The sequence below is a fragment of the Lonchura striata genome, chromosome 7, assembly GCF_046129695.1.
Source record: "Lonchura striata isolate bLonStr1 chromosome 7, bLonStr1.mat, whole genome shotgun sequence".
NCBI classification, from domain to species: Eukaryota; Metazoa; Chordata; class Aves; order Passeriformes; family Estrildidae; genus Lonchura; species Lonchura striata.
In genome coordinates, this window is record NC_134609.1 from 30,583,353 (window position 1) to 30,607,502 (window position 24,150).

Genomic DNA, 24,150 nt, shown 5'->3' on the forward strand with positions numbered 1-24,150 from the left:
GATGGGGCACAGGTACAGCTCAGCCCCAGGTAGAAGCCCGGAGCGGTGCCAGGTCCGGGCCCGGGCCCGTCCGGCCGTGAGGGGCCGGCCGCTCCCGCCGCTCCCGCCGCGGCTCCCGGGCAGCGCCTGAGGCGCGAGCGGCCGGGCGGGGCGGTGCCTCCATTTGAACTCAAACCGCCCTCGCCGCTCCCCATTGGATGCGCTGCGCGTCGCGCGCCGCCCCCTCCGCCAATCAGAGGCCGACGCGCTCCTTTTCGAATTCTCAACGGTCAGCGCGCGGCGTTCCTTTCTGCTTCCGCCGACCCGGCACGGAGTGAAACTAAAATAGTCCCTCTGCCCGGCGCCTTCTGTGGCGGCCCCGCGGGCTCGGTGCTGTCCCGCCGCGTGGCTGCTGCCGGCAGGCGCGGGCGGTGGCGGCCGCTCCCGGTCCATCCATCTGCGCGGTTCCCGGGGGCTCCGTTTTGGTGCCTGGCGGAGAGATACACCGGGCGGGGGGCGCGGTGCGAGGGCTCGGGGGCCGGCGCGCGCGCGCGGGAAGCGCTCAGTCGGCGCCGCGCCGGAGCGGGAGCGCGGGGCGCGCTCGGACGCCGCCACACGGGGCCCCTCAGCGGCCGCCGGCGCCCCGGCAGACCCAGGTACGGGCGGGCCGGCGGGGAGGGGGTAAGGCCGTGGGGACGCGGCTCTGGGGTGCTGCGAGGCGGACTTGGGCTGCCTGACACCCCGCTTCGGTGGCTGTACCCCCGCAGTGTGGCTCTAGCGCCCTGCCATGCTGCTTGGTGCGTCCTTCTCCCCCGGTGTTTTGTTTACGTGTGCTGGCCCCGCCGGGGGCTGTGAGCGCCTGAAGGGCGGGTTTATAGACTTGTTTCTGCAGCTGTTGTGGCTTTTTTGGCTTGTGGGAGCTGCCGTGTGCAGGACACCGAGAGTTTGCATGCCCTAAACCCTGAGGGACTGCCGGGATCCCCTCCAAGTTGTGTCTTGTCACCAAGTGTTTCCCACCCAGAAATTCCATGAGAGCCTCTCTTAACTGCATTTAATTGCCTTGTTTTACCTCGCTGCTTCCAAACAGAGCGTTAATAAAGATGCTTCTCTGAGGATCGCTTGTGGTACTGGTATTTACACGTGAAGTAATGCATTATATGGAAAGATATGAAAGGGTCTCTCTGCTGTTCCTCCTTCTGCCGTGCAGGATCGCGACAGAGCGCAGGGGCTGCCCGAATTCCAGCCCCTTCCCAGCCATTCCTGCCGCTGCTCCTGGCAGCTGGGGCCACTCTCCCCTCCTTTTCCCGGAGGATATAACTGCAGCCAGGTCTCTATTTTAAATTCAAATCTGATCATTTCTGTTTGGGTAAGCGATTGAAAGATTTAGATTTAGGTGGAGGGGGTTTTTAAGTGGTTTATGGGACAAAATCTGTGTTGCTTCTGAGCCTTTATAACGTTATGATGGGTTACAAAAACCTCCTGAATACCAAAATTAGTCTGACAATTCATATAAACGCAATCCCAGTTGTTTACATGGTGAAACACATATAAACAGCACTGAGATTCTTCTGCTGTCCACTGGAAAATATCTCCTCTCTGGAACAAAATAAAATTTACATCCATTCCATTTACTCTCGTAAACATGTAAATCATAATTAGGATGAGTAATCTGAGTGTTTTTTATAGGTAAGGTTCCTTACATTTGAAGATGCCACGCTACGGGACAATCATTGTCATTAAAAGGAATGGGACTGACGGAATTGTTTTTCCACTTACCTCAACTTCTTGTTTATTTGGAAGGTGAGAATTTGTTTGCATACATTGAAATAATGAGTGTTTTCCTGCAGATCATGTCTTTTAATGCTTATTTACAAAAACGAATGTGTATTTAGGAATGGTGTGCAGAGGAGGGAAGGTGACACTGGACTAAGGTTAATGTAAGAGTAGAAAGTTGAACTTTATTTTATTACTGCTTTTTGTCCTTTCCTTGCCAGAACTACTTTGCTTGATTGATTTTAAGTTTCTTGCCACAGCAAATCAGGGGAAGGGATTAAAAGTGATAAAACCAACAGCAAGTTAAGATCATTAGAGATTAGCTTAAGAAAAGGACAGAAAGCAAAAGTCTGAACATTCATAAACTTGTTTGAATCACTTATAACTTTTACAAAGGTAGAAGTGGTTCTGCAGTTGAGACCAGGGGTCCAGTTACCTGTTTGCAGTCTCAGATCAGAAATGTAAGCCTCAGAATGACTTCAACAGCTGATCTTGTCTCAAAATCTTCCACAAGTCTCAGGAAACTCTGGAAGCAAGTGAATCCCATAGCACCAGCTGTGCTGTAGCCGTATCTCAGCTTGTTGTGATCTGCTTTTTTCACAGTTTGGGTCTTTCACTGTTTTTCTGATCTCAGCTCCCTGATGCTGGAAGAGTGTGAGCTGCTATTTTTTGCCAATTTAAAAATACTTACGTAGTTAGTTTTCTTCAAATTATAGACATCATGCTGCTGTACCATTAGTAACTAAAATGTTGACAAATGCCCTAATTGTCCCAAAATTCAGTTTTGTATGAAAACTGAACCTGTGTTTTGCCCCCAGGAAAACAGAATGTGACATCCGCATGCGGCTGCCCTGGGTGTCCAATGAGCACTGCAAAATCGAGATCAATGAGAACAAGGAGGTCAGATGCTGCTTGTGCACTGAGCTGTGCATTGCCTGGCTGCATCTCAGCGGGTCACTCACGTTTTTGTTTGATTTTTAGGCAGTCCTGACTAATCTAAGCTCGGTGAACCCCACGCAGCTGAACGGGGCTTGCTTTGAGCAGCCTGTTCCCCTGAAGCACGGAGATGTGTTAACCATTATTGATCGTTCTTTCAGGTGAGTGCCAGGGCTAAGCCCTTTAATTATTTGATTCCAGAGTGGAAATTAATGAAGTTTAGTTCATATTTCTCCACAAAGTCTTACAGATCCTCATCAGAAGGCAGGATTGCTTAAAGTTATCTTTTTATCACTTATATTACATTAAGCTAAATCATTAAAGAGACTTGTTTAGAGAGATCATTCTGATTTTGTTTCAAGAGCTGTCAGTTTTAGGAGGAAATTTAAAATGGTTTTAAGTTGCTAAAGCCTTTCAAATGGAGTTGTGTGTATTGCTGGGAGACAACAACTACTCCTAGGTCATTCCTCTTAATAATCAGAATTGAGTCATCAATTATTTGACAAAAAATGGTATTTTAAAATATTTTTTCAGGTTTGAATATCCTCTGCAATCAACACCAGAAAAGGGGCATTCCAGGTCTTCAAAAGATGAAACTCTGCAGGTAATTTTGGGGCTGTGGGTTTTTAATTTATAGATACATTTGTACTAGTGAGATGTTTTTCCGTTTCCTTGTTCTGTTTTCTTATTAAAAGAAATTGTCCTTTTCTTATTAAAAGTAACTTTTCAGCCCTAAACTGCCTTTCTGTCTAAAAATACAAAGAAACACTTTCAGATAAATACTTTTAAAAACTTAGTTATTTTTAGTCAAAATTTTAGTAAAAAATTTGTCTGGTTTTGGTAATAGATAATTAATAATTAATGATGTTACTAAGAGCCATAAATCTTCCACTGGGTTTGGAGGTGAGGTTCAAGTGTTTTCTTTCTTGTTTTACAGCTGCTTTGACAGCTCAGAATTAAATAATGCAGCAAGATAAACTTCTGTCTAGGGCCTCAAATGTATTGGCCTAGGTTATATATTGAAAAGTTCAAGGATTTAATTTGAATACCTTAAAGCTTGTTTAGGGACAGTGCATATTCTCTTATAAATAGTTTTTTTTCAATGTAGAATTGAAAGCTGAAGTATAAGATATTTGTTGCTCTGCTGTAATGTTATACGAATTTACAGGTTCTTCATGTTCAGCAGGTGGCAGAAGTGGAATTATTGCACAAACAAACTCCAGGAGCTAAAAGTGTTGATGCTTCAGGTTGGTGCCTGCTTTATGAGGGCTTTGTGTGCTTTTGTCCCCTTAACTGCATTTATTATTGGCATTAGAACTATAGCAAAGCTTAAAGAAGAGGGAAAAGTCATTTTAAGACTTTCCAGTCTGAGTATATCTTGCTGTGTCAGTGATTATCTCATCATGTTTGAATGCTATGAATTCAGCTTAGACATTAAAATTCAACCTGAGCTGCTCTTCTGACAGCTGCACCTTTTTTTTAGCAAACATTGCATTATCTCATGCATTCTTTCCTAACGAAAAATTGAAACAAGTATCATTTCAGAGCTACATGGTATATATTGAAATAATTATTTACAGGATCTGTTTCCTGTAGAACCAGAACAATCCAGAACTGCTAATTCTGGGAAATTATAACCCATAGACTGGTTAAATGCCAGGACTTCATTTTCCCATCCTTCTGATTTTCAGGGATGGCTCTTTATTATAATTTCTGTCTGATTTTTGTTCCAATGCAAAAAGCCCCAGCTGCTTTCAAGTGTTCTTTTCAGTAGATCCTGGTTGACCAGGAAGAGCTTTGCTGACCAGGATCTTCCCCCTTGGAAGGGAAAATAAGGATTTTTTAATCTGTATTTATGGAATTTTTATTTGTAGTTCTGCAATTTTGAAGTAACTCAATGTCTGTATTTTTGTTTTGCTTTGCTTTCTTTGTAGATAATGCTGAGTGTGAAGAAAAAAATACCAATGAAAATAAACAAACTCCAGAGAAAAATCTTCCTGAAGCTTTCCCTGTCAAACTCCAAACACCCAAATCTTCACAGAGAATTCATCGTGTTCTTAAAAAGCCAAATGAAATGTCTCCCTTTAGTAAACTCTATGAAAGTGTGAAAAATGATCTGAAAGTGGAAAAATCTTTGCACAGGAGAAGTGCCTCCCGGCAAGCTGCAAAAAGAGACCCTGGCAGTGTTGTGCCAGAACCACGTGCTCCCATTTCATCCCTGAGTTGTCTTTTTGATCTGGGCAGCCTGGCTAAAAGAAAGGAATCGGGCAGGATGGAAAATATTGAAACATGTGTAATTGTGAGGCGAGAAGAAGAAAACAGCCCAGGGTTTAACCAGCTGTCAACTGGGGGAAGAACTCCCAGGAGGAGTTTTACCAGGAGTTCTCGAGCTCCCATTTCAAAGGAGGTGTCAGGAGATGCCAGTCAGAGTCCATTGCAGGATCCCAAGGAATTAGGGACACCAGGCAGATCCAGAGGTGCTGCAGTTACACCCACACCCAGCAAGAAGAACCACAGGAGCCCCTTGGTTTTGGTGGAGCAGTGCTCCATAGAAAGGCTTGAGTATCCAATTCAAGGGGCAGTGTTCAGCCCCAGCATCTGCAGTGTTCTTAAAGGAGGAGCACCAACGCCCAGGAGGAAGAGTCCTTGGTCTCTTTTTGTGCCACCTCCCAAAGAAACCAGTGGAATGAATCCTGGAAATCCTGACACTCCAAGGACTCCTCGGCGTGGGTCGTTGAAACTGAAATCGCTTCCAGAAATCCCAGTTGGAGCTCCAAGGGAAGATCCAGAGTGCAGAATTGATAACACACAACTGCCTTTGCCAGAAGACAAATGCTTAAAGCAAAGACGAAACAGCAAACAACAAACACCAGGAAAACCTGTCCAAGAGGTGCTTAAAGAAATCTGGGATCAGACAAACCTGGATAACTCAAAGGTGGGACATTGTGAAACCCCTGCCTCTCTCTCTAATTCCAAAAGTCCCAAAAGTAGGAAAAGTAAAGAATTCTTGGACAAAAGTGCCTGTTCAGAGGCACTGGCTACAGAAGGGGTGTTGGCATCTCCTGCTGGTCAGACACCTGGAAGGAAAAGGGGGAGGCCAAGGAGCTCTGGAGTGCTGGCTGAAACAGCCCTGGAGACAAACACTGCTCAGGAACAGCACAAATCAGGCAGAAAAGCCAGTGGAATTCCAGCAGAGCAGGCCATGGACAGGTGTCCCCAAAACCAGGACTTGGAAGATGCCAGTGCTACAAGACCTCGGAGATCATCAGCTAAGAGAAGATCTGAAAGTGCTGCTGAACTGAGAGACACTGAGCCTGCCTCAGAAACCACAACTTTTGGCCTCTTGAATGGAGAAGACTCAGGTAAATACACTGGATTCCCTGCCTTGCTTTTTGTATTAGAGAAATTCTGTAGCACTTTCCTAAGAATTCTCATACTTGGGTAAGATGTGGAACCAATTACTGACACTAGTTGTAAAGTATTTGTCATGGAGTTACATTTGACTTTAACAATACACAATACCTATAAAATATTCTGGATTTAATCTATTTCCCTTTAAGGTAAGTTTCTCTGGGTTTCCAACTTTGAAATGCACAAGGAAAGGTTAAAATGCTGCCTTGGATGCTTGGATATCTAAAAATTGTTTCAATTGTTCTTTCAGGCAAGACAAAAAGAACCTCTCAGAAGAGGAAAAGTGGTGAAATGCTCCCTCAGACATTGGGCAAAAGAAAGAGAGTGTCCTTTGGTGGTCATCTGAGTCCAGAACTCTTTGATAAAAGTTTGCCTCCCAACTCTCCCCTGAAAAGAGGAGCCCTCCCTGCCAGGTGGAGTTTGCCTCATGGAAACTCTCCTCGGGCTGTGCTCAAAAAGGCTCAGGGCTTGAAGCACTTGATAGATCAGGTAAATGTTGAGTAATCAAGCTTCTGAGTCCATTATTGTGATCAGAATTCATAAATTTTATTATATATGTATTTATTTTATTATTTATTAATTCAAAATTATTGGTAATCCTTGTGTGATGCATGCTGGTGTCACTCATGAGTGTATGGGGATGCACAAAGAATCATCAGCAAAACCAGGTTTGTTATAAAGTGAAAGTACAACCATGTTCATTGGCAAGGTCACTGCTACTTACTGGGTGGGTAAAACACACAAGGAAAAATTAGGCTTAAAATTTAAAATCAATCAATCTGAAAATGTAATTGACATAAAATGATTTAATTGGTGACTGGGGATGGATGAAGGGTAAGGATGGGAAGATGTGATGATCAAAAGTAAGGTAAACCTTCCAGCCAAACTTAGCCCAGATGTGATCAACAGTTTAGGAATCATTTCCTGCATCATTCCTGAAAAAGTGAAATCCAAGTCTCAGGCAGGGTTTTCCTGGACAGATGACTTCATTAAAAAGAAGGAAAAATCCTCCATTCACTAATGTGTACTTTTTTTTTTTTTTTTTTTACCAGGAAGAAAAAAGGTCACCCAAAAATTCCCCAACCCAGCAGCCCCCAGGTGCCTCATCCCCTGTCTCAACACCCAAAATCCCTTCAGGCTCTCCAGCCCTCTTCAGGAAAGGGCGTTTCTCCATCTCCCAGCCCCCCACACCTTTCCCAATTGCAGAGGAGAAGGATGCTGGCACAGAGGACATGGACCCAGAGGGGATGAGCGGTGTCCAAGGGAAAACCCCAAAATCTGCTCCTGCTGCCCAAGATGCCAAAGCCTTGGTGACAAGGACAGCTGCCAAGTCAGCCAGAGGTGCCCAGCTGGCTTTGAAGGGCTCTGCCATGAAGAGCAGAGGTGGGGCTGTGGCTGTTATCAGTGCCAAGAGGAGAAGTGGTGCCTCCAGCGCCAATTTATTAGGTTGGTTTCAGCAGTTAATTTTTGATACTCAAGCTTAATTTTAATACTTAATTTTAATACTTTCATGCCTTAAAATACAGGAACCACACTGGAAAAGGCTTGTTTTGTTATGCAGAGGCCACCAAATAATTGATGAATCTTCTAAAATCTGCTGGCCTTACTGGAAGTACAAAGTGTTGCATTTTTTCATTCATAAAGCAAATTTATTAAAGCACCTGTAAACTTAAAGGCAAATACTAATGTTCAGAAGTTTAAAAATGGTAAAATTAACATTCTCTTCGCAAAGTTAGAGTCATGATCCTTAAAATCTGTCAAGTTATGTTGACCTATACCATGTTTATCACATCAGTTTTGTTTTGAAAAACTTAACATTTTATAGCAATGCAGCTTCACTTTGCTTATTTTGTGCCTTCTTTTTATACCACACTGATAAACTTTGTCCAGAGACTGGGCTGTATTTAACTGCTCAAAGTGGTACATAACTGACAGAAATAAAAAATAGGATCATAGCTGGGTGTTTCAAATCTTCAAAATTTTCAGTGTTGAGCACTGATTTGAAATAGTTTTGACAGCACTGGAAACTGTAATAGGGGAGTTCCAGTTTTTCAGGTTTTGGCTTTTGAATAAACTTTGAAGCAGGGTGTATTTGTTACCTGTTGTCATCAGTTAAATCAGTTTGACAAAATCAAATTCCCCATTCACCCAGGAATTTTTATTACTTTATTATTCTGTCCATTTTAATGGCAGCAATGCTCTTAACAAATATCAGTGGCATTCCATTTCTCACCACCTCTTTGTAATGTGCTTTTTAATATCACTGCATCAATTCCTTCTGTAGTATGGAAAGAACATCACAGCTCGTAAAAATTTCAGATACAAAGTAAAACTGTTTTCAGTGCTTTTTCGGATAATTTCCTGGATGCTTGGCATTTTTCTCTGCATCCTGCACACCCTGGCAAAGTCAGCTTTTCAAAGTTCTTTTTATTTACAGACTGACATAGCAATTCTGACAAGAGAATAACAACCTTTTCTTGGAAAAGGAACAGCATTCCCCTTTTTATCTCTGTTTTAGAAAGTCATTTCTTTTATATGATCCCTGTGTTCAGTTAGCTTTTTTCCTGAAGTAAACAAGGCAGGTGTCCTACAACTTCCAGTTTCATTTATCCCACAGCTGTAATTCCCTGCTCCCACTGCTGTGCACAGAATGATGCTGTGCTGAAGGTAACCTTGCTTTGGGAATTTTGGCAGTGTGTCACAAAGAGAAGATGATACAAGAAAAATTATGGGGAAGCCTGTGTAGATCTAAATTCGGGATAAATAACTGAAATTCCTCAGGAAGGTGGTGTAAGAAACATCACTTAGAAACAATTTCTCTTCTGTTGTTAAATCTCACCAGAGTAAAGTTCATCTATAATGAACAAGGCTGAAAGGCTCATGGCAAATTTCTGTTGGGAAAAACAATTTCCTTCCAAAAGAGAGAGGAAGGAATTGGGTCAGTGTTCAGCTGTAGGATCTGAGCTGTGTCTGACACTGTGTGAAGCTCATTGTTTTGGTGTGGAAAGCCACTCTGGGTACTTGGAGTCTTCGCAAACTTCAGCCGAAATGAGATTTTCAAATTAAGAATATTTCAGAGAATACTTCAGGTGTTATCAGGTAATAACAACCAATTTCATCTGCCAGACTGCAAAAAATGTATTGGAATCATAAAGAAATAATTGTGAACTTCTATTTACACAGCTGAGAGTTAAAATGGTTCTTTCTTATTTTCTTCTAGTTGCAAAATCTTGGGCAGAAGTGGTAAAATTGGGGGTTGCAAGACCACAGACAAAGACTGCTAAAAAAAGTGTCCGTAAAGGAAGAGGCCTGAAGAAGACAAACCACCCACCAAAGGTATCCTTTTCTTTTTTGTGTTTCTTTGTTTTATTTTCTTGCATAACCACCAAGCAGCTTGGATGGATTTTGATCGAGAAGCTGAGCTCTTGGTGTGATATAAAATGGGAGTTTTTGTCTCCCACAGCATGTGGGAAATAGAGATTTCTACAAAAAGAATCACAGAATTTTTAAGGTTGGAAAAGACCTCCAAGATCTTGGAATCCAACCTCTGATCCTAAAAATCAGGCAGGACCTGCCTCTCCTAAACTCAGGCTGGCCAGACCTTCCGACCCTTGCTGGCACTGGACATCCTTCAGCCTTCTGGAGCCTCCCAGTTAACCATGACACATGATAAATTATGGAAGGAGCTTGGCCGCCTCTTCCACCATGAATCTTTGTTTTATAACTTTTTTTTGTTTGTTTTTTCCTCTGCAGACTACAGAGAAGAAAATAAAAGGTCACTTCAGCACAGGTCATGCAGAGTCACCCGCTACCATAGTTGTAGGTAGAGCTTATTCCACCACAGTTGGGTCAGCTGGACACGTCCCTAAAGTGGTAAAAAATCCCAAGCTGAAGATAAGCATGGATATGGATGAAAGTTTCACAGGTGAGATTTCAGTCTGTTGCTTCATCTGCCCACTGTGCAGTTCTTTTGTCAAAACACCTGCTCATTTCCCCAAATATCATTTCTAGGAGTGCCTGAAATGTTCCAAACTCCAGAAAATCAGGGAGGAAGAACACTTCCTTTGGCTGCTGCTCAGAATGCTGATGTTACACCACCATGGGCTGCAGGGGACATTTCTGACTTGCACACTCCTGAGGAATCTGGTAGGTTTGGTAGTTAAAAAAAGAATATTTAGGTATATTATGGATTAGCAGCAGTCTCCGCATAGGCAGACTTAACTGACTTGAAGCATCTGGCAACCCATGAAAGGAACCATTGAGATTTATCAGGTATTAAAAGTGTAGTTATAGTTTATTTCTAAGTAGAAACTTTATGATTCATTCTGTTTGGTATGGAACTTCAAGCTGCTGGTGAGTTGTTTCAGACACTGAATGCCTGATGCACGTGTTTGGATTTTGATTTCTAGAAGGGTATGTTTGAATTTGAATTTTTTTTTATTATGCAGCAATTAAAATGCTTGAATTTTCTGCTTGATTTATTTTCTAAATAACATAAGTCTACTGCTTATTTCAGGAGAGATGATGGTGTCACCATTAAATAATTCAGATGCTTCAGAGCAGAAGCAAGCAAGTCCAGGCATATGCCACCTCCTGAGAGAGGAATCATCTCCATCTATGTTTGATGAAATAGCCACAAAAACTCCTGAAAATAGAAAAGCTGTGCACAAAGATAGTGTGGGTAGTTTGGCAGTAATTCCAGAAAAAACAGCATCTCTTGTGAAATCAGGAAGTAAAAAGAGGACTCCAAAGCACAAATTGGAGCCAGTTGAGGTCATGTCAAGCAAAAGGAAGATTTTAAGGACTCCTGAGCAAAGGTCAGAGCCAGGAGAGGTTTTGTTTTCATCTCTGGAATCAGGAAGTAAGAGGAGGACTCCAAAGCACAAGTTAAAGCTACTTGAAGTCATGTTAAGCAAAGGGAAGATTTTGAGTACCCTTGAGCAAAGATCAGAACCAGAAGAGGATGTGTCAGATATCAAGAGACTCGTGAAGACTTCGAGGCAGAAGCTAGAGCCTACAGAGGTTCTGTCAGGCATCAAACAGCTTATGAAGACCCCAAATCAGAAAATGGAGCCTGCAGAGGTTCTGTCAGGCATCAAACAGCTTATGAAGACCCCAAATCAGAAATTGGAGCCTGCAGAGGTTCTGTCAGGCATCAAACAGCTTATGAAGACCCCAAATCAGAAATTGGAGCCTGCAGAGGTTCTGTCAGGCATCAAACAGCTTATGAAGACCCCAAATCAGAAATTGGAGCCTGCAGAGGTTCTGTCAGGCATCAAACAGCTTATGAAGACCCCAAATCAGAAATTGGAGCCTGCAGAGGTTCTGTCAGGCATCAAACAGCTTATGAAGACCCCAAATCAGAAATTGGAGCCTGCAGAGGTTCTGTCAGGCATCAAAGAGCTCATGAAGACCCCAAATCAGAAATTGGAGCCTGTGGAGGTTCTCTCAGGCATCAAACAGCTCATGAAGACCCCAAAGCAGAAATTGGAGCCTGCGGAGGTTCTCTCAGGCATCAAACAGCTCATGAAGACCCCAAAGCAGAAATTGGAGCCTGCAGTGGTTCTGTCAGGCATCAAACAGCTCCTGAAGACCCCAAAGCAGAAATTGGAGCCTGAAGAGGTTCTGTCAGGCATCAAACAGCTCATGAAGACCCCAAAGCAGAAATTGGAGCCTGAAGAGGTTCTGTCAGGCATCAAACAGCTCATGAAGACCCCAAAGCAGAAATTGGAGCCTGAAGAGGTTCTGTCAGGCATCAAACAGCTCATGAAGACCCCAAAGCAGAAATTGGAGCCTGAAGAGGTTCTGTCAGGCATCAAACAGCTCATGAAGACCCCAAAGCAGAAATTGGAGCCTGTGGAGGTTCTGTCAGGCATCAAACAGCTCATGAAGACCCCAAAGCAGAAATTGGAGCCTGTGGAGGTTCTCTCAGGCATCAAAGAGCTCATGAAGACCCCAGATCAGAAATTGGAGCCTGCAGAGGTTCTGTCAAGCATCAAACAGCTCATGAGGACCCCACGGCGGAAGCCAGAGTCAGTGGAGGACCTGTCAGGCATTAAGCAGCTCCTGAGGACCCCGCAGCACGAGCTAGTACCACTGACAGATGAAAATGCCTTGAAAAGGCTGCTGGAGACTCCAGTCGAGAGCAGAGAAGCAGAAAAATCTGTGCCAGGTGTGGCTTCAACCAAGAAAACCCCAAAGCTGAAACCCCAGCCCGTGGAAGACATGGTTGGGATCCGCCGCATTTTCCAGACGCCAAAGGAAAAGGTGGAACCCGTAGAAAACATGTTTGGAATTAGCAGATTAATGAAGTCTCCTAAAGAGAAATATGAACCAGTTGAGGATTTTGTGGGGCTGCAAAGGCTCATGGCAGAACGCAGACAGAAATATTTTGATTCTGAGGTGGACTATGCTGGAGTGACTGAAATGTTTGGCACCCCAGAGGAAATGAAGGTAAAATACTTCAGCTTTTGGAAAGGATGTTTGAAATCTGTGACTGAAATGAATTTGGACTTCCTAGTATGACACTTTGTATCTTGCAACATTTTTTAGGGACCGCTGCATTTTGTGTGTATGAAAATATGTTTATTTGAAAGGACCTATCACAAATGAGTGTTTTAAGGTTATTTAAGTATCATTAAAAGCAGGTTTAATATAGAAGGGATAAGCTTAATATTAAAGTGACATTCCCAGCATCTCATTCACCTTTCCACACTGACCATTACAGTTAGGAGAAGTGAAGTTCTCCAGTCAGTGGGTCAGGCTTGGTGATGTCTGTGTCCAGCCTGGTTTGTTCTGGTGCTGCTTTTTATTGTGAGAACCTTGATCTTCAGTGGAGATGTGTTGGCAATCAATGCCAGTATCATTTTCTGAAAAAAATGATTGTGATTCTCATATTCCTTAAATAAAATTCTGAATATCCCTGGGTTTAGTGCTTAAAACTACAATAAAGCACTACAGAACATTCAATTTCTCTTCAATACTCCAAATTCCCTTTGAGCACTCATTTAGACACTTCTCAACCTCTCCACAGTGTTGTCTTTCGCTTTAGATGGCAACAATTGAATTTGCTATATTTGTGGGTTTATATCAGATAAATTAATGCATTTATAAGACTAATTGATTTAATTTGTAAAGAAAAGGGTTTGACAAGCATTTTTATAAATATTGCTGTACATTCATCTGATATTGGTTGGCTCCATAAGTTCTTGTCCTGTCTGACATGCATTTATTGGTTACTTTTTATTCCTTTAGGTCAGATCAGTAAATGTTACGGATTCTCAGGGAGAAATTGGTTCTAATTCCAGTCATAAACATGGTAAGCACAAATATTTTGTTTAGAGGAATAATGAATATATAAAATCATAAATGTTACCATGAAATTCAAATCCTTGTTTAAACCTCTCTCAGTGAGCCCAGCTATTTCCTGAGCTAAGATAATTTTTACCCTTTGACCTATTCAAATAAATTAACTTCAGTCAGAAGCCTGGCCTTTAACCTGGGAATTGGTTAAATATTTCTTTATTTACGGTATGATTTGTTTGAGCAAGATGCCTTTGTGAGGAGAATGGAAATATACTGATATTTTGATTAGGCACAGGAATGTCTAATTTTTGTCTGTGCTCTTTATCCTGTTCTAGAAAAGAGAGGAAAATTTTCCCAAGGTGAAGATTCTCAACAGAAGGACTCAACTGGTGAAGAGCAGCCTACCCAGAGACTCAGAAGGGGCAGATCCAGGAGGGCTCTACCTCCTGCTGCAGCAAAGCCAAGTGAAAATGGTGTGAGTTTAGAGTTGCAGAGTCCTGACACCCAAGAGGAGATGGAAGTGATTACACCTGAAAACAAGGGAAGAGGAAGGAGGACAAAGCATTGCACACAAGAAGTTGTTCCAAAGTGCCCTGATCAGCAGGGGCTTGACCTTGTTTCATCTGTGGAACCACCTGGAGCTGCTCAGAGACCAGGGAGAGGTAAAAGGAAAGAGCTGAAGGAGTCAAAACATCCAAATGAAAATCTGGAGTCCTGTGTTGAAGATTCCTCAGTGCTACAAAAAGCACCTGCAAGTACCAAACAGAGTTTGCAGGACTGTGGCATCAATGAAACTGAAGATGATCCAGGCACAAAGACAGGACCTGGAAACATTCAGAGTGAAACTTGTCAGCTGCAAACAGATTTAAATGATCCTGATAGCAAAGCTATTGAGAGTGGGATAAAGAACAGTGAAGAAGTGTCCCTGTCACTGAGGAGGAGGCGCAGAGTAATGGAAGACACAGAACCAGTGATTCCACCAAAAAGGAGACGAGCAAGGGACGACCAAGGTAAAGCAGCTTCTCCAGGAGGCCTTCATGGAACAACCAGAAAGCTTCGTAAAGACCCATCCCCAAACGTTTCACAAAGACAGGAACAGGCTTGTGTCAAAGCTCCTGAGGCTGTCACAGCACAAGAATCTGAAAGTGGCACTAAACTTGAACTAAAGGCAACAGAGACAAGAGTTAAGTCTTTTAGAAGCACTAGAAACAGAAAGCACTCAGCTGAAATAAAAGCTGACACTCGTGGGGTTGCACTTGAAAATCCACAAAACATTCAGAAAACTGAGGAAACATCAACTGAAACTGATGCTGAAACACAGTCCCACGTGAAAAATGGGATTAAAGGATCTCAGGGATCAGAAACAGAAAATGCTCAGGAAAATACAACACAGGCAGCTCGAAGATTAAAGGCAGAGTCACCTTCTGCAGAGACAAACAAAATGCCAGTCAGTGCTCAGAACTTGGAAGCAAACAGGGCTAGAAACAGGAGAGGCAAAAAAGACTCTTTGGAGCAGAGAGCTGATGAATTTACTGAAAATGTGAACAGCCTAAAACCAATTACTCCCAAATTTAAATCAGAAACAGAGGTGGATGAATCTTCTCTCCAGGATTCTGTGGGCTCTGTTCGTGTCAGTGCAGCCCAAGGCAGGAAGGAGCAGCCCAGCCCAGGTGCCACATCAGCCCCTGCTGCAGACAGTGCCAGGCCTGCTCAGGGCACTCAAAGGAGGACGAGGAATGAACGAGGAATACTTACAGCAAAGCAAACTCAAATCCTGCAGGGGAGTCCAGCACAAAGAAATGCAGTGATGTGTAGAAGAGGAACAGGTAAAAAAGTTAATTTTCAGCTTGAAGAAGACAGTTCCAAAGCAGCTGAAGGAAAAAGTTTACCTCAGGGTGATGAAGGGGTGACTGACAAAGATAATCAACATGAGAATTCCGAAAATGCTCCTTCACAGGGAAGGAGGAGCAGGAGAAAGCAACTTGACTCCATCCCACAAAAAGCTAGTCCTGCCTTCATGGAAAAACAAGCATTAAGTGCAGATCACAGGAAAGATGAGGCTGCTGTACAAGAGCCAGGATCAGCTTTGGAGGCTGCTCCTTCTTCAGCAGAGGACAACCCACCGAGGCGGGGGAGGAGACGTGAGGTGGCTGCAGCATCACAGACCAGATCTCCTTCTGTCAGAACGAGACGTGGGCTGCTGCAAGGTGATGCTAAAAAAATGGCAGAGAGAGAAGAGGAAAACCCAGCTCTGGCTAGTAAAACTTTACAGGCAAAAGTGAATGCACCAGCAAGGGACAGAAGGAACAAGATGGATCCGGCAGCAGAGGCAAGAAGTTCATCTCCTCTGCAGAGAAAATGTGGCTTGTCAAAGACTAAAGATAAGGGTACTGATGAAGAACAAAATGTGCCTTTGGAAGCAGTGTCCTGTGCAAAGGAGAAGCCAGCGGGAAGGGGTAGAAGGAAAGAAACTGCTCTGGCATCACACACAACCAATTCCATCTCTCTTCGAGGGAAACGTGGGTTGCCAGCAGGTGACGGAGAAGAAGCTCCCAAAGAAGTGCCGAATGTTCTCTTAGAAACTTGTGATCCATCTGGAAAAGAAAATCAACTGAGAAGAGGCAGGAGAAAGGAAATCGCCCTTCTGATAGAAGCCAAAAGTTCTATTCAGGGAAACCAGGTCCTGTCAAAACAAAGTGGTAGAAAAAATAACAATAGGGAAGCTAAACAGAATTTGGACAATTCTCAAGAAAATATGGGGCTTGTAAAAGGGAACTCAAGGCAAGCAACCACTTCACTGGCTCTTAGTCCCACCTCACTTCAGGGTTTGCCAGAAGATAGTAAAGACAGAATTCCTGAAGAACAAAGTAAACTTTTGGACGTAGCTCCACCTGCAAAAGAAAATCCATCAAGAATGGGCAGGAAGAAAGCAGCTTCTTCCACTTCTGAAGAAACAAGTTCCACTTCTCTCAGGGGAAATCCCAACCTGCCCAGAGGTAGAGGTCAGAAGAGGATTCTTAAAGGAAGTGAAGATGCATCTCCAGAAAACAATCCATGCCAGGGAAGAACAAGGCAGTTGAGAAATGGGAGGAAGGTGGAAGTCCCACTGGAGGCAGCTACTTCTGCTCCTCATAAAAGCAGTGGCTTGGCAGAAAATGGCAACACTCTGGGAACTCAGGGTTTGAGTGGAGCATCCACTGGTTCTGAAGAGAATCAGTCTGGAAAAGGCCAGGAGGGTGACCCTGCTCCACAGGCAGCCCCCACCTCTCGCAGAAGGAAGTGCCAGCTGCCAGCAGAGGATGTGGCACCCAAAAAATTAAAATCAGGTGAGGCAAGGCTTGGCTTTCTTTTCTCTAAGGCTGGCTGAGTTTGTGTAGATCCAACAATCGTGTGCAGAGCTCTGGGGGCTGCTGATGTAGATCACAGAATCATGGGCTCATTTAGGCTGGAAAAGATCCAAGATCCCAGCTCCCTCAGCTGCTCCTGGGGCTCCATTCCCTTCCCTGGTCACACTCCAGCCCCTCCACGTCCCTCCTGGGCTGAGGGACCCAAACTGGGCATGGCACTGGAGGTGCCTCCCCAGTGAAGGGGACAGCCGCCGCCCCAGCCCTGCTGCCACCTCAGATATTCCCTGGAATTTTCAGCTTGACTTAAAAACTCCCAATTAGAAAATATTATCAAATGAATGCCTTGAAGTAGAAGTGACAGCAAAGACCTGCCTGCCATAAAACCTCCTTTTTTTCATTTTTGCAGGATTTTGGTGTTGGTCCTGTTTTAGGTTTACATGTCACTGGAAGGAATTTTAGCTACAATGGCAGCTAATTGGTTTTGGTGCTCTCATTAATGTTAACCTACTTTCAGAAATAGCTGTAAATCCTCAGGGATCCAACTTAAAGGATATTGGATGTGCAGAAGTGTGGGGTTGGTATCTGGTTTGTTGAATTCAGAGATGTAATATTTGGAATGTTGTCATTGGGGATGTTTCCTTTCAAAACAATGTAGGTGAAGATGGAATTTTGTAGGAAATGTTTGATTGATGATACAAATTGATATTTTTCCATGTGCAAATAGGGAATGATGAAAATGGGTCTCTCCAAAGAGGAAGAAGAAACAAAACTAAGCTTGGAGAAGAGGATGCAAGGGCAGCTCAGACCACTGGAGGGATGGAGAAGAGGACAAGATCCAGCACAAGAACAAGGAAATAGCCTTAAGAGTCCAGAAGCAGTTTTTAAATCAATTCAGTAATTCAAATTATAGGATTTTTTTAATGTGAATTGATTTGCACTCTGATTTTAAGCTCAGATTTTTGTCAATTCTATGGTTGCTTTACAAAATTTATTTCTTAATGTGTCTACAGATAGAAGGTAGATATTTCTTGAGTAGCTTTGCCAACATGTGGTAATTTCTAAACCATGGGGTGCTTGTGCAAAGCTGCAAACATAAATTACATTTTGTTTTACCAGTGTTTCTCCCCTTTTTCCTGTTGATCAGTACAACAATTAGGAAGCCATATTACTGCCAGCTAAAGCTATTTTCTGCTGATAATTTCCTATGTTTAAATTTTATTTTTCATTGGAGTTCTGTAAATATTCTTTCTTTAAAAATATAGTTGTATTAGCAGAAGTATTATGCTAAATTTTTAATAAGTTTTTTTAAAAAAAGAATAAATTTTAATTGAAAAGTGCAGGTTTTGAAGTCATTAAACGTATAAACAGTTTGGGACTCGTGTGGTTTTTTGGTTTTAAGAATGCTTAAGGATATAATTGCTGCTGTCTAAGGTTCATCCTCAGGTTGATGTGGTTTGCAGACAGAATTTTTAGGACCTTATACAGCTAATTTGTCTTCAAGGCTGGGGGCTTCTTAAATGCAGAAACTGAGAAAATTCAGCCTGGGCATCAAACTTGTGTGCAGTTTTTAGACCTGATTTAAAATCCTTTTTTTATGTGGTGTGTGAGGAGTTGGGGATGTTTCTGCAGCAGAGCATTTGGAACTGGAATTGTTCAAGCTGGAAAAGACCCTTAAACTCCAAACCTCAGATCTGATGTAACATTATGATTTTCTTTTTTAAATTTAGATTGAGTTTTGTGCTTGTTTGTTTTTTATCATGTGGAATGTGCTCTACTCATATCCACAGGAAGTTTTTATTTAATTATAATGCACTTTTTTTTTTAAATTTACTTAATTCTAGTGTGAAAAATCCAGTCTGTCCCTACATCCAGGGTTGCTCCATCCCAGCTGCAGAATCTGGTACTTCCCCTTGAACTTCTCATAGTTAAATATGAGAAGTGGAATATACTGTGCTGGGGGGTCTTTTGGTTTGGTTTGGGTTTTTTTTTGTGTTTTTTTTAAACTGTTTCCCAATCATGACATTCCTAAAATTTTAGCACTGAGATCTCAGAGGAAAGCACAATTTTATCATCTCTACTAAAATCAGAACTGTCTCCTCTGTGTAAGCAATGCCAGTGCCATGGTTGGGAAATACAGGGATCCACAGGAATATTTTTCTGGTTCTAAGAAGTTGTTTGAGTTTTTTTTTTCCCTCCAGGCTTTCTGATCTGTCACTTTTGGGTTTGGTCCTAGTTCAAATCTAACAAAAGCTCAGCTGAGATGAAGTGCCTCAATTCCAGAGCTGGGGTTTCTCCCCAGGATGAAATCTGTGGATAAACTAAACTTGAGGAACATCTGAAGTAAATATTCCTTCTATAGTACTAAAAAATCAGGAATTGTCTCTTCCTGCCATTGCCACTTTCCCAGGTGCCTCACTGAGACTAAGAAGGAATCGTGGTCAGTCTCCTCCGAGGTGGGCAGAGTGTCCCTAAGGAATGTGTCCCACTGCTTTTTTAGGAATTTTGCTTTTTTAGGAACTGGAGACCTCTCCACAGTCAGATCCCAGCTTTTGTAATGAGCACACACGTCCTGTGGAGACCTCTGCAAGTCCAGAAGTGTTTGGTGAAGACATGGACAAGGTAGGATGGGGATTCCCAAAGCAAAGGTTCATTTGGGGAAGTCCCTCAAAAAGTGATGTTTCTGTGCCATTTTTGGGAGTGTTCTACAACCAGCCAGGGAAAACAGCAGCTTAAGGTTCATGACTGATGCATTTTATTGTATATAAACCTGGGTTTGGTTGTGGGGACACTGCAGCCACCCAGGCCAGGGCTTGCTCACTGTCCAGGATGTTTCCAGAGGGAATTTACTCTGTGCTCTTGTAGAACTGACATTTAACATTAATTTCTGTTGATCCTTGATTCTGATTGAATTCCTGATTATAAATTTGATAAAGATATATTTTATTTTATAGGCAGCTCCAGTTCCACTCAGAAAATTTGAAACTGCAAATCCTACCTCAAGGCAGATAATTCTGAGGGAGAGCTGTGATCTTTTACCTGAGGGGTCAGCCAAAGAAACAAATCTTTCCTCAAGGAGAACTTCCAAATTATCTTCTCTGTATTTTCTGTAAGGCTACATCTTCATTGTTGGTTGTGTGGCAGCACAAATTTGAAAAAAAAAAAGGAAATGGTAGGAAAATTTCATTGCAAATGTTTTGCATTGTCAGTCTTTTTGATTTTTAATCTGGGCAGATGATTTTAAGGAAAGAAGGAAAGGAATGGGACATGAATAAAATCAGGAAGCAGAGATTTCTCTTAGTTACCCATGATTGTTGCTTGCATTTACAAGTTGCTGGGTATAGATATATCTTATTTCTTTTTATGTCTGTGAATGGATTTAAAGCTAATTTCTCCAGTGATTTTGAAGGAATAGTACAGAATAAGTATTTTAAATTTTGTGTAAATATGGCAAGCTGCCTGTTATTTAATTTCAGCCTCATTTATGTAAAAACCACTCCAAAACCATTGAGTCCAAGGCCACTACTATCCCATGTCCCCATATGCCACATCCTCATGGCTTTTAAATCCCTGCAAAGTATTTATTATTTAAGCAGGAGCATTATTTTTCCAGAGGTGTAGGTTTGAACCTCCTTTTTCTCCTTTTGATGGCACTGTCACTGCTGTGCTGTCAACTGTCACCGTTCCCTGTGGGGACCTCCATCTATCCTCTAAATTTCATCTCCACACTTATTAAAAATAGATGGACTTTCTGCTTCCACTACATAAATAAGGTTCAGAAATCAACTTGATTGTCACAGAGAGTTTCAAAACTTCCTGACAACAAAACTGGATTTTAATATTTCAGCCCTGCCTTGCCATCAATGCCACAGCCCTGCCTGTTCCTGACAGTCTCTTTCATATCCAATTTCCTTCCAGACTTCTTGGCTTAAAAGAGTTCCTTTTCAGCAAGACAAACTGCTTAATTACATGAAATATGGTAAGAAAACTCGCACTGGTTTGAATTTTACACCTTTTAATTTGTCTCTTTCCATGGCATTCCTCCCATGCCTTGACCCAGAGGCGTGATGCTATTTTGGGAGAACGGTTGTTAACCTTGGAGCCCAGCTGTAAACACCCCCAGAATTTTGGGAAATTCTGTAATTTCCCAAAGGCTGGGCTCTGATGGAGGCAATTCTCAGAGATTAACAGAGAGCAGGTAATTGATGATCTTTGAGGACATTGTCTCCATAGATTCCCACTCCAGCTTCCTTCCCTGTTCCTTTAGAATGTAATGTGTGGCTGCTACTCAGAGGAGGTCACAAAAAAAAAAAAAAATCCTGGAGACAGATAGGAACTCCCACCCTTTTAAAGAAATTCCATGTGAGGTTTCCTGCCACTTTAAAAGTTGTAATTAGTGAATATTCTGAGGTTTGCAAACACAGGCTGGAATCTGTGGATAAACTAAACTCAAGGAATATTTCCTGAAGTGAATTTTCCTTCTGTAGTACTGAAAAAAGAAATGAAAAGCCCACCTGGAAATAAAATATCAGGAGTGTGGGGAACTTTTGATGGTGCTCATGGCAGATATTTTTATCTTTTATTTTTATGGCTCTGTGAGTGGCAGGTAGGTCAGGACTTGTCAGCCTGTGACAAGCAGTGGACATTAACACTAAAAATTGGGAAAAATCAGTGTGTTTGAAAGTTAAAAACCCAATCCTGTTCTAACTTCAGCATTATAAATTTCCCTTTTTTATTTAATGAATTTAAGCAAATCCTCCAGATTAATTTTTTCTCCAGTAGGGCTTTTGAATTTCAGTAGAATGCAGTATTGTGCATGGCTAAAATCCACCCCTGGAATCCCAAAGTTTGATAGCCACAACTTTTATAGGACACATGGCAGAAAGAGTAAAGCTTTCTACTGTATTGCACTGAAATTATCAGTGTTTTTAACACTACTTGTAGTGCTGCTATTAGAATTATCTGAATAAAGTTACTACATTTTAGAACTTATTTTTTTAAGATATCAAAATCTTCCCAGAAAGTTCCTCATGGTTTGTTTTCCCTCCTAAAATTGGATGGATATTTAAAACAAAACCTGTGTGAGAGGAGTTTCACTCCACAGTGTTCATTTAGCAATTCAAAAACCTATTTTGACTTCAGCAGTTTAAAATCTGCTGATGCAAATCCTTCAACACAAATTTCCCAGCTCCAGGAGAGATCTGGACTAAGTGAACTGCAACACTTTGAAACAGGAGTTTAATCCAGTTTAACTCAAGTTTAAACTCAAGTTTCAACCTGGGCAGACACAATAATTTGTTGGATTGGAGTTGTTCTCTGTTCTGGTGGGACATGAAACTTCTTAACAATAAATTGCAGCTCTTTTATTAAACAAAAAAACTTATGGTTTCCAAAAATATACCATTTTTTGCTATTTGTGGTATGAGATCAAAGGACTGCACAGCTTTGCAGCCATCTGAAAAGTAAAAGTATATTTCTAAATTTCTCAATTCTAAGTAAAAGTTTATTTCAAAAATTAATTTAATGTTAATATTTAGCTTTTTAATAGAAATACTATAAAGTAAGTTATGTCTGTATGAAATTATTCTAAAATATTTTTATATTTAATATTCAGCTTTTTAGTTTTTTAAAATATAATTTCCTTCAGTGAGAGGATCACATTTTCTAGGACATGATGGAATGAAACTTGGGATTTTGTGCAATTTAGAGAGTTTTCCAGGCTGCTTGGTGGAAGAATGTAAGGAAATCTTAGTGACTCCTGTGTGGCACAGGAATGAATTCCTGATTTTCCCCTCTGCTCCTTCCAGAGGGAGCTGCATCTCCGTCTGGATCTGATGTTCTCACTTTGGCAGCTCTGCAGGTATTTTAAATTGCAATGTTTGTGAATACCAGGGAAAGATGCAGCTTCCACTGCCCTCAAGAAGGTCAAACAGATTTTTCTAAAAATCAGCTAATTAAAATTGTAAATTAGATTAGACCAGGCTCTTCTCCACCACCTACGAGCGTTTATCCTGTAAATCTCCCAAGAACTCACTGCCATAAATCCTTGTTTTTCTTTGAGGGGAGATATCCCACCAGCTGACCACAACTGTGCTGGTGAACTTTGTAATTAATATCTTGCATGTGTTCCTAAAACTCCCAATGACCTATTTTTAAATAATGGGAAATGAGAAACCCCCTCTAGGAGGGTCAGGCAGATCAGAAATCATCCATGAGGCAAACGAAGGGCCAAATCCATTTTAATTGAACCCACTGAGAGCATCTCCTCAAAGCCTGAAACTAAGTTTAAAACCAAAGCTGAGACTTTTACGTGCCTGACCAGATGAAAACCCACCAGCTTTTTTATTTTGAAGTCGAATCCTATCAATTTACCGAAATGAAGCTCATGATACATATGCAAATCAGCCTTTTGGGGTGCGGGCATTACTTTGTAGCCCTCCCGTTAAAATGTGTGATTAATCCCAGCCAAGTCAAGCCCACCAATTAGCACCAGCTCATTTTCCTCCCTTTCCAGCGTGTGCTCCTTGTTCATTAGTTGGTGCACCCCGTACCAATTAGGAAGGCAGAGGCATTAATTTGATCATCCAGAGATTTGCCTCCCAAGATCCTGAGTCAGTGGAGATGGAGTTGTCCCTCCAGGGCGCTCCAGCTCGGCTTGGTGCTCCCGTTCCCCCTCTGGAGAAGCCTCCTGCTTCCCATTAACCAAAGGGAAAGCCTTGGTCCTCAGGCAAAGCTCAGCCCACTCCTGGCTTAATGAAGGAACCCAGCCAGGGTCTGGGGAGTTCCAAGGCAGAGGTGGCTTCTGAGTGAGCACAAACACAGACACCACCATCCCACCACCCACCCTTCCCAGCCTGGCGCAGCTCTCCTGGTCTCTGTCCATGGCTGTGCTGGTCCATGGGATCAGTTCTGTCCATAGGATCAGTTCTGTCCATAGGATTGGATCAGTTCTGCCCATAGGATCAGTTCTGTCCATAGGATCAGCTCTGTCCATAGGATGGGATCAGTTCTGTGCATAAGGGATCAGTTCTGTCCATAAGGGATCAGCTCTGTCCATAGGATCAGTTCTGTCCATAGGATCAGTTCTGCCCACAGGATCAGCTCTGCCCACGGGCACAGCAGTTCCCTCTGGCACAGCTCCCGTGTTTCCTCAGGACCCCACTGCCCTCACCAGCACCGCGTCAGGGAGGAACCAGAGTGATGAACATTTCCAGGAGTCAGATTCTGAAGTGATGTTGGCTGTGGCACCTAATTTGATGGAATCCATGGAATTCTAGAGTCCTTTAGGTTGGAGAAGACCTTTGAGTCCAGCCATGAGGCCAATTTCACAGGCCTGTCCCTTGCTGTGATAGCAATGTCCACTCTGAGCTTGCACTAAAACTGACCCTAAAGAGAAACAGCC

General features: G+C 42.4%; 1 protein-coding gene across 1 annotated transcript; it reads left to right on the plus strand.

The window, feature by feature from the left end:
• The first annotated feature begins 552 nt into the window (after window positions 1-552).
• Window positions 553-17,609, plus strand: MKI67 (marker of proliferation Ki-67). The gene is made up of 17 exons (XM_077784746.1): window positions 553-635; window positions 1,666-1,779; window positions 2,571-2,652; window positions 2,734-2,849; window positions 3,223-3,292; window positions 3,857-3,935; window positions 4,623-6,050; window positions 6,350-6,588; window positions 7,152-7,545; window positions 9,320-9,435; window positions 9,853-10,024; window positions 10,111-10,245; window positions 10,616-10,872; window positions 11,362-12,552; window positions 13,354-13,417; window positions 13,740-16,730; window positions 17,476-17,609. Exons 2-17 carry the CDS (start codon window positions 1,688-1,690, stop codon window positions 17,607-17,609), a joined length of 7,560 nt encoding a protein of 2,519 aa, XP_077640872.1. The 5' UTR covers window positions 553-635; window positions 1,666-1,687.
• The last annotated feature ends 6,541 nt before the right edge of the window (window positions 17,610-24,150 follow it).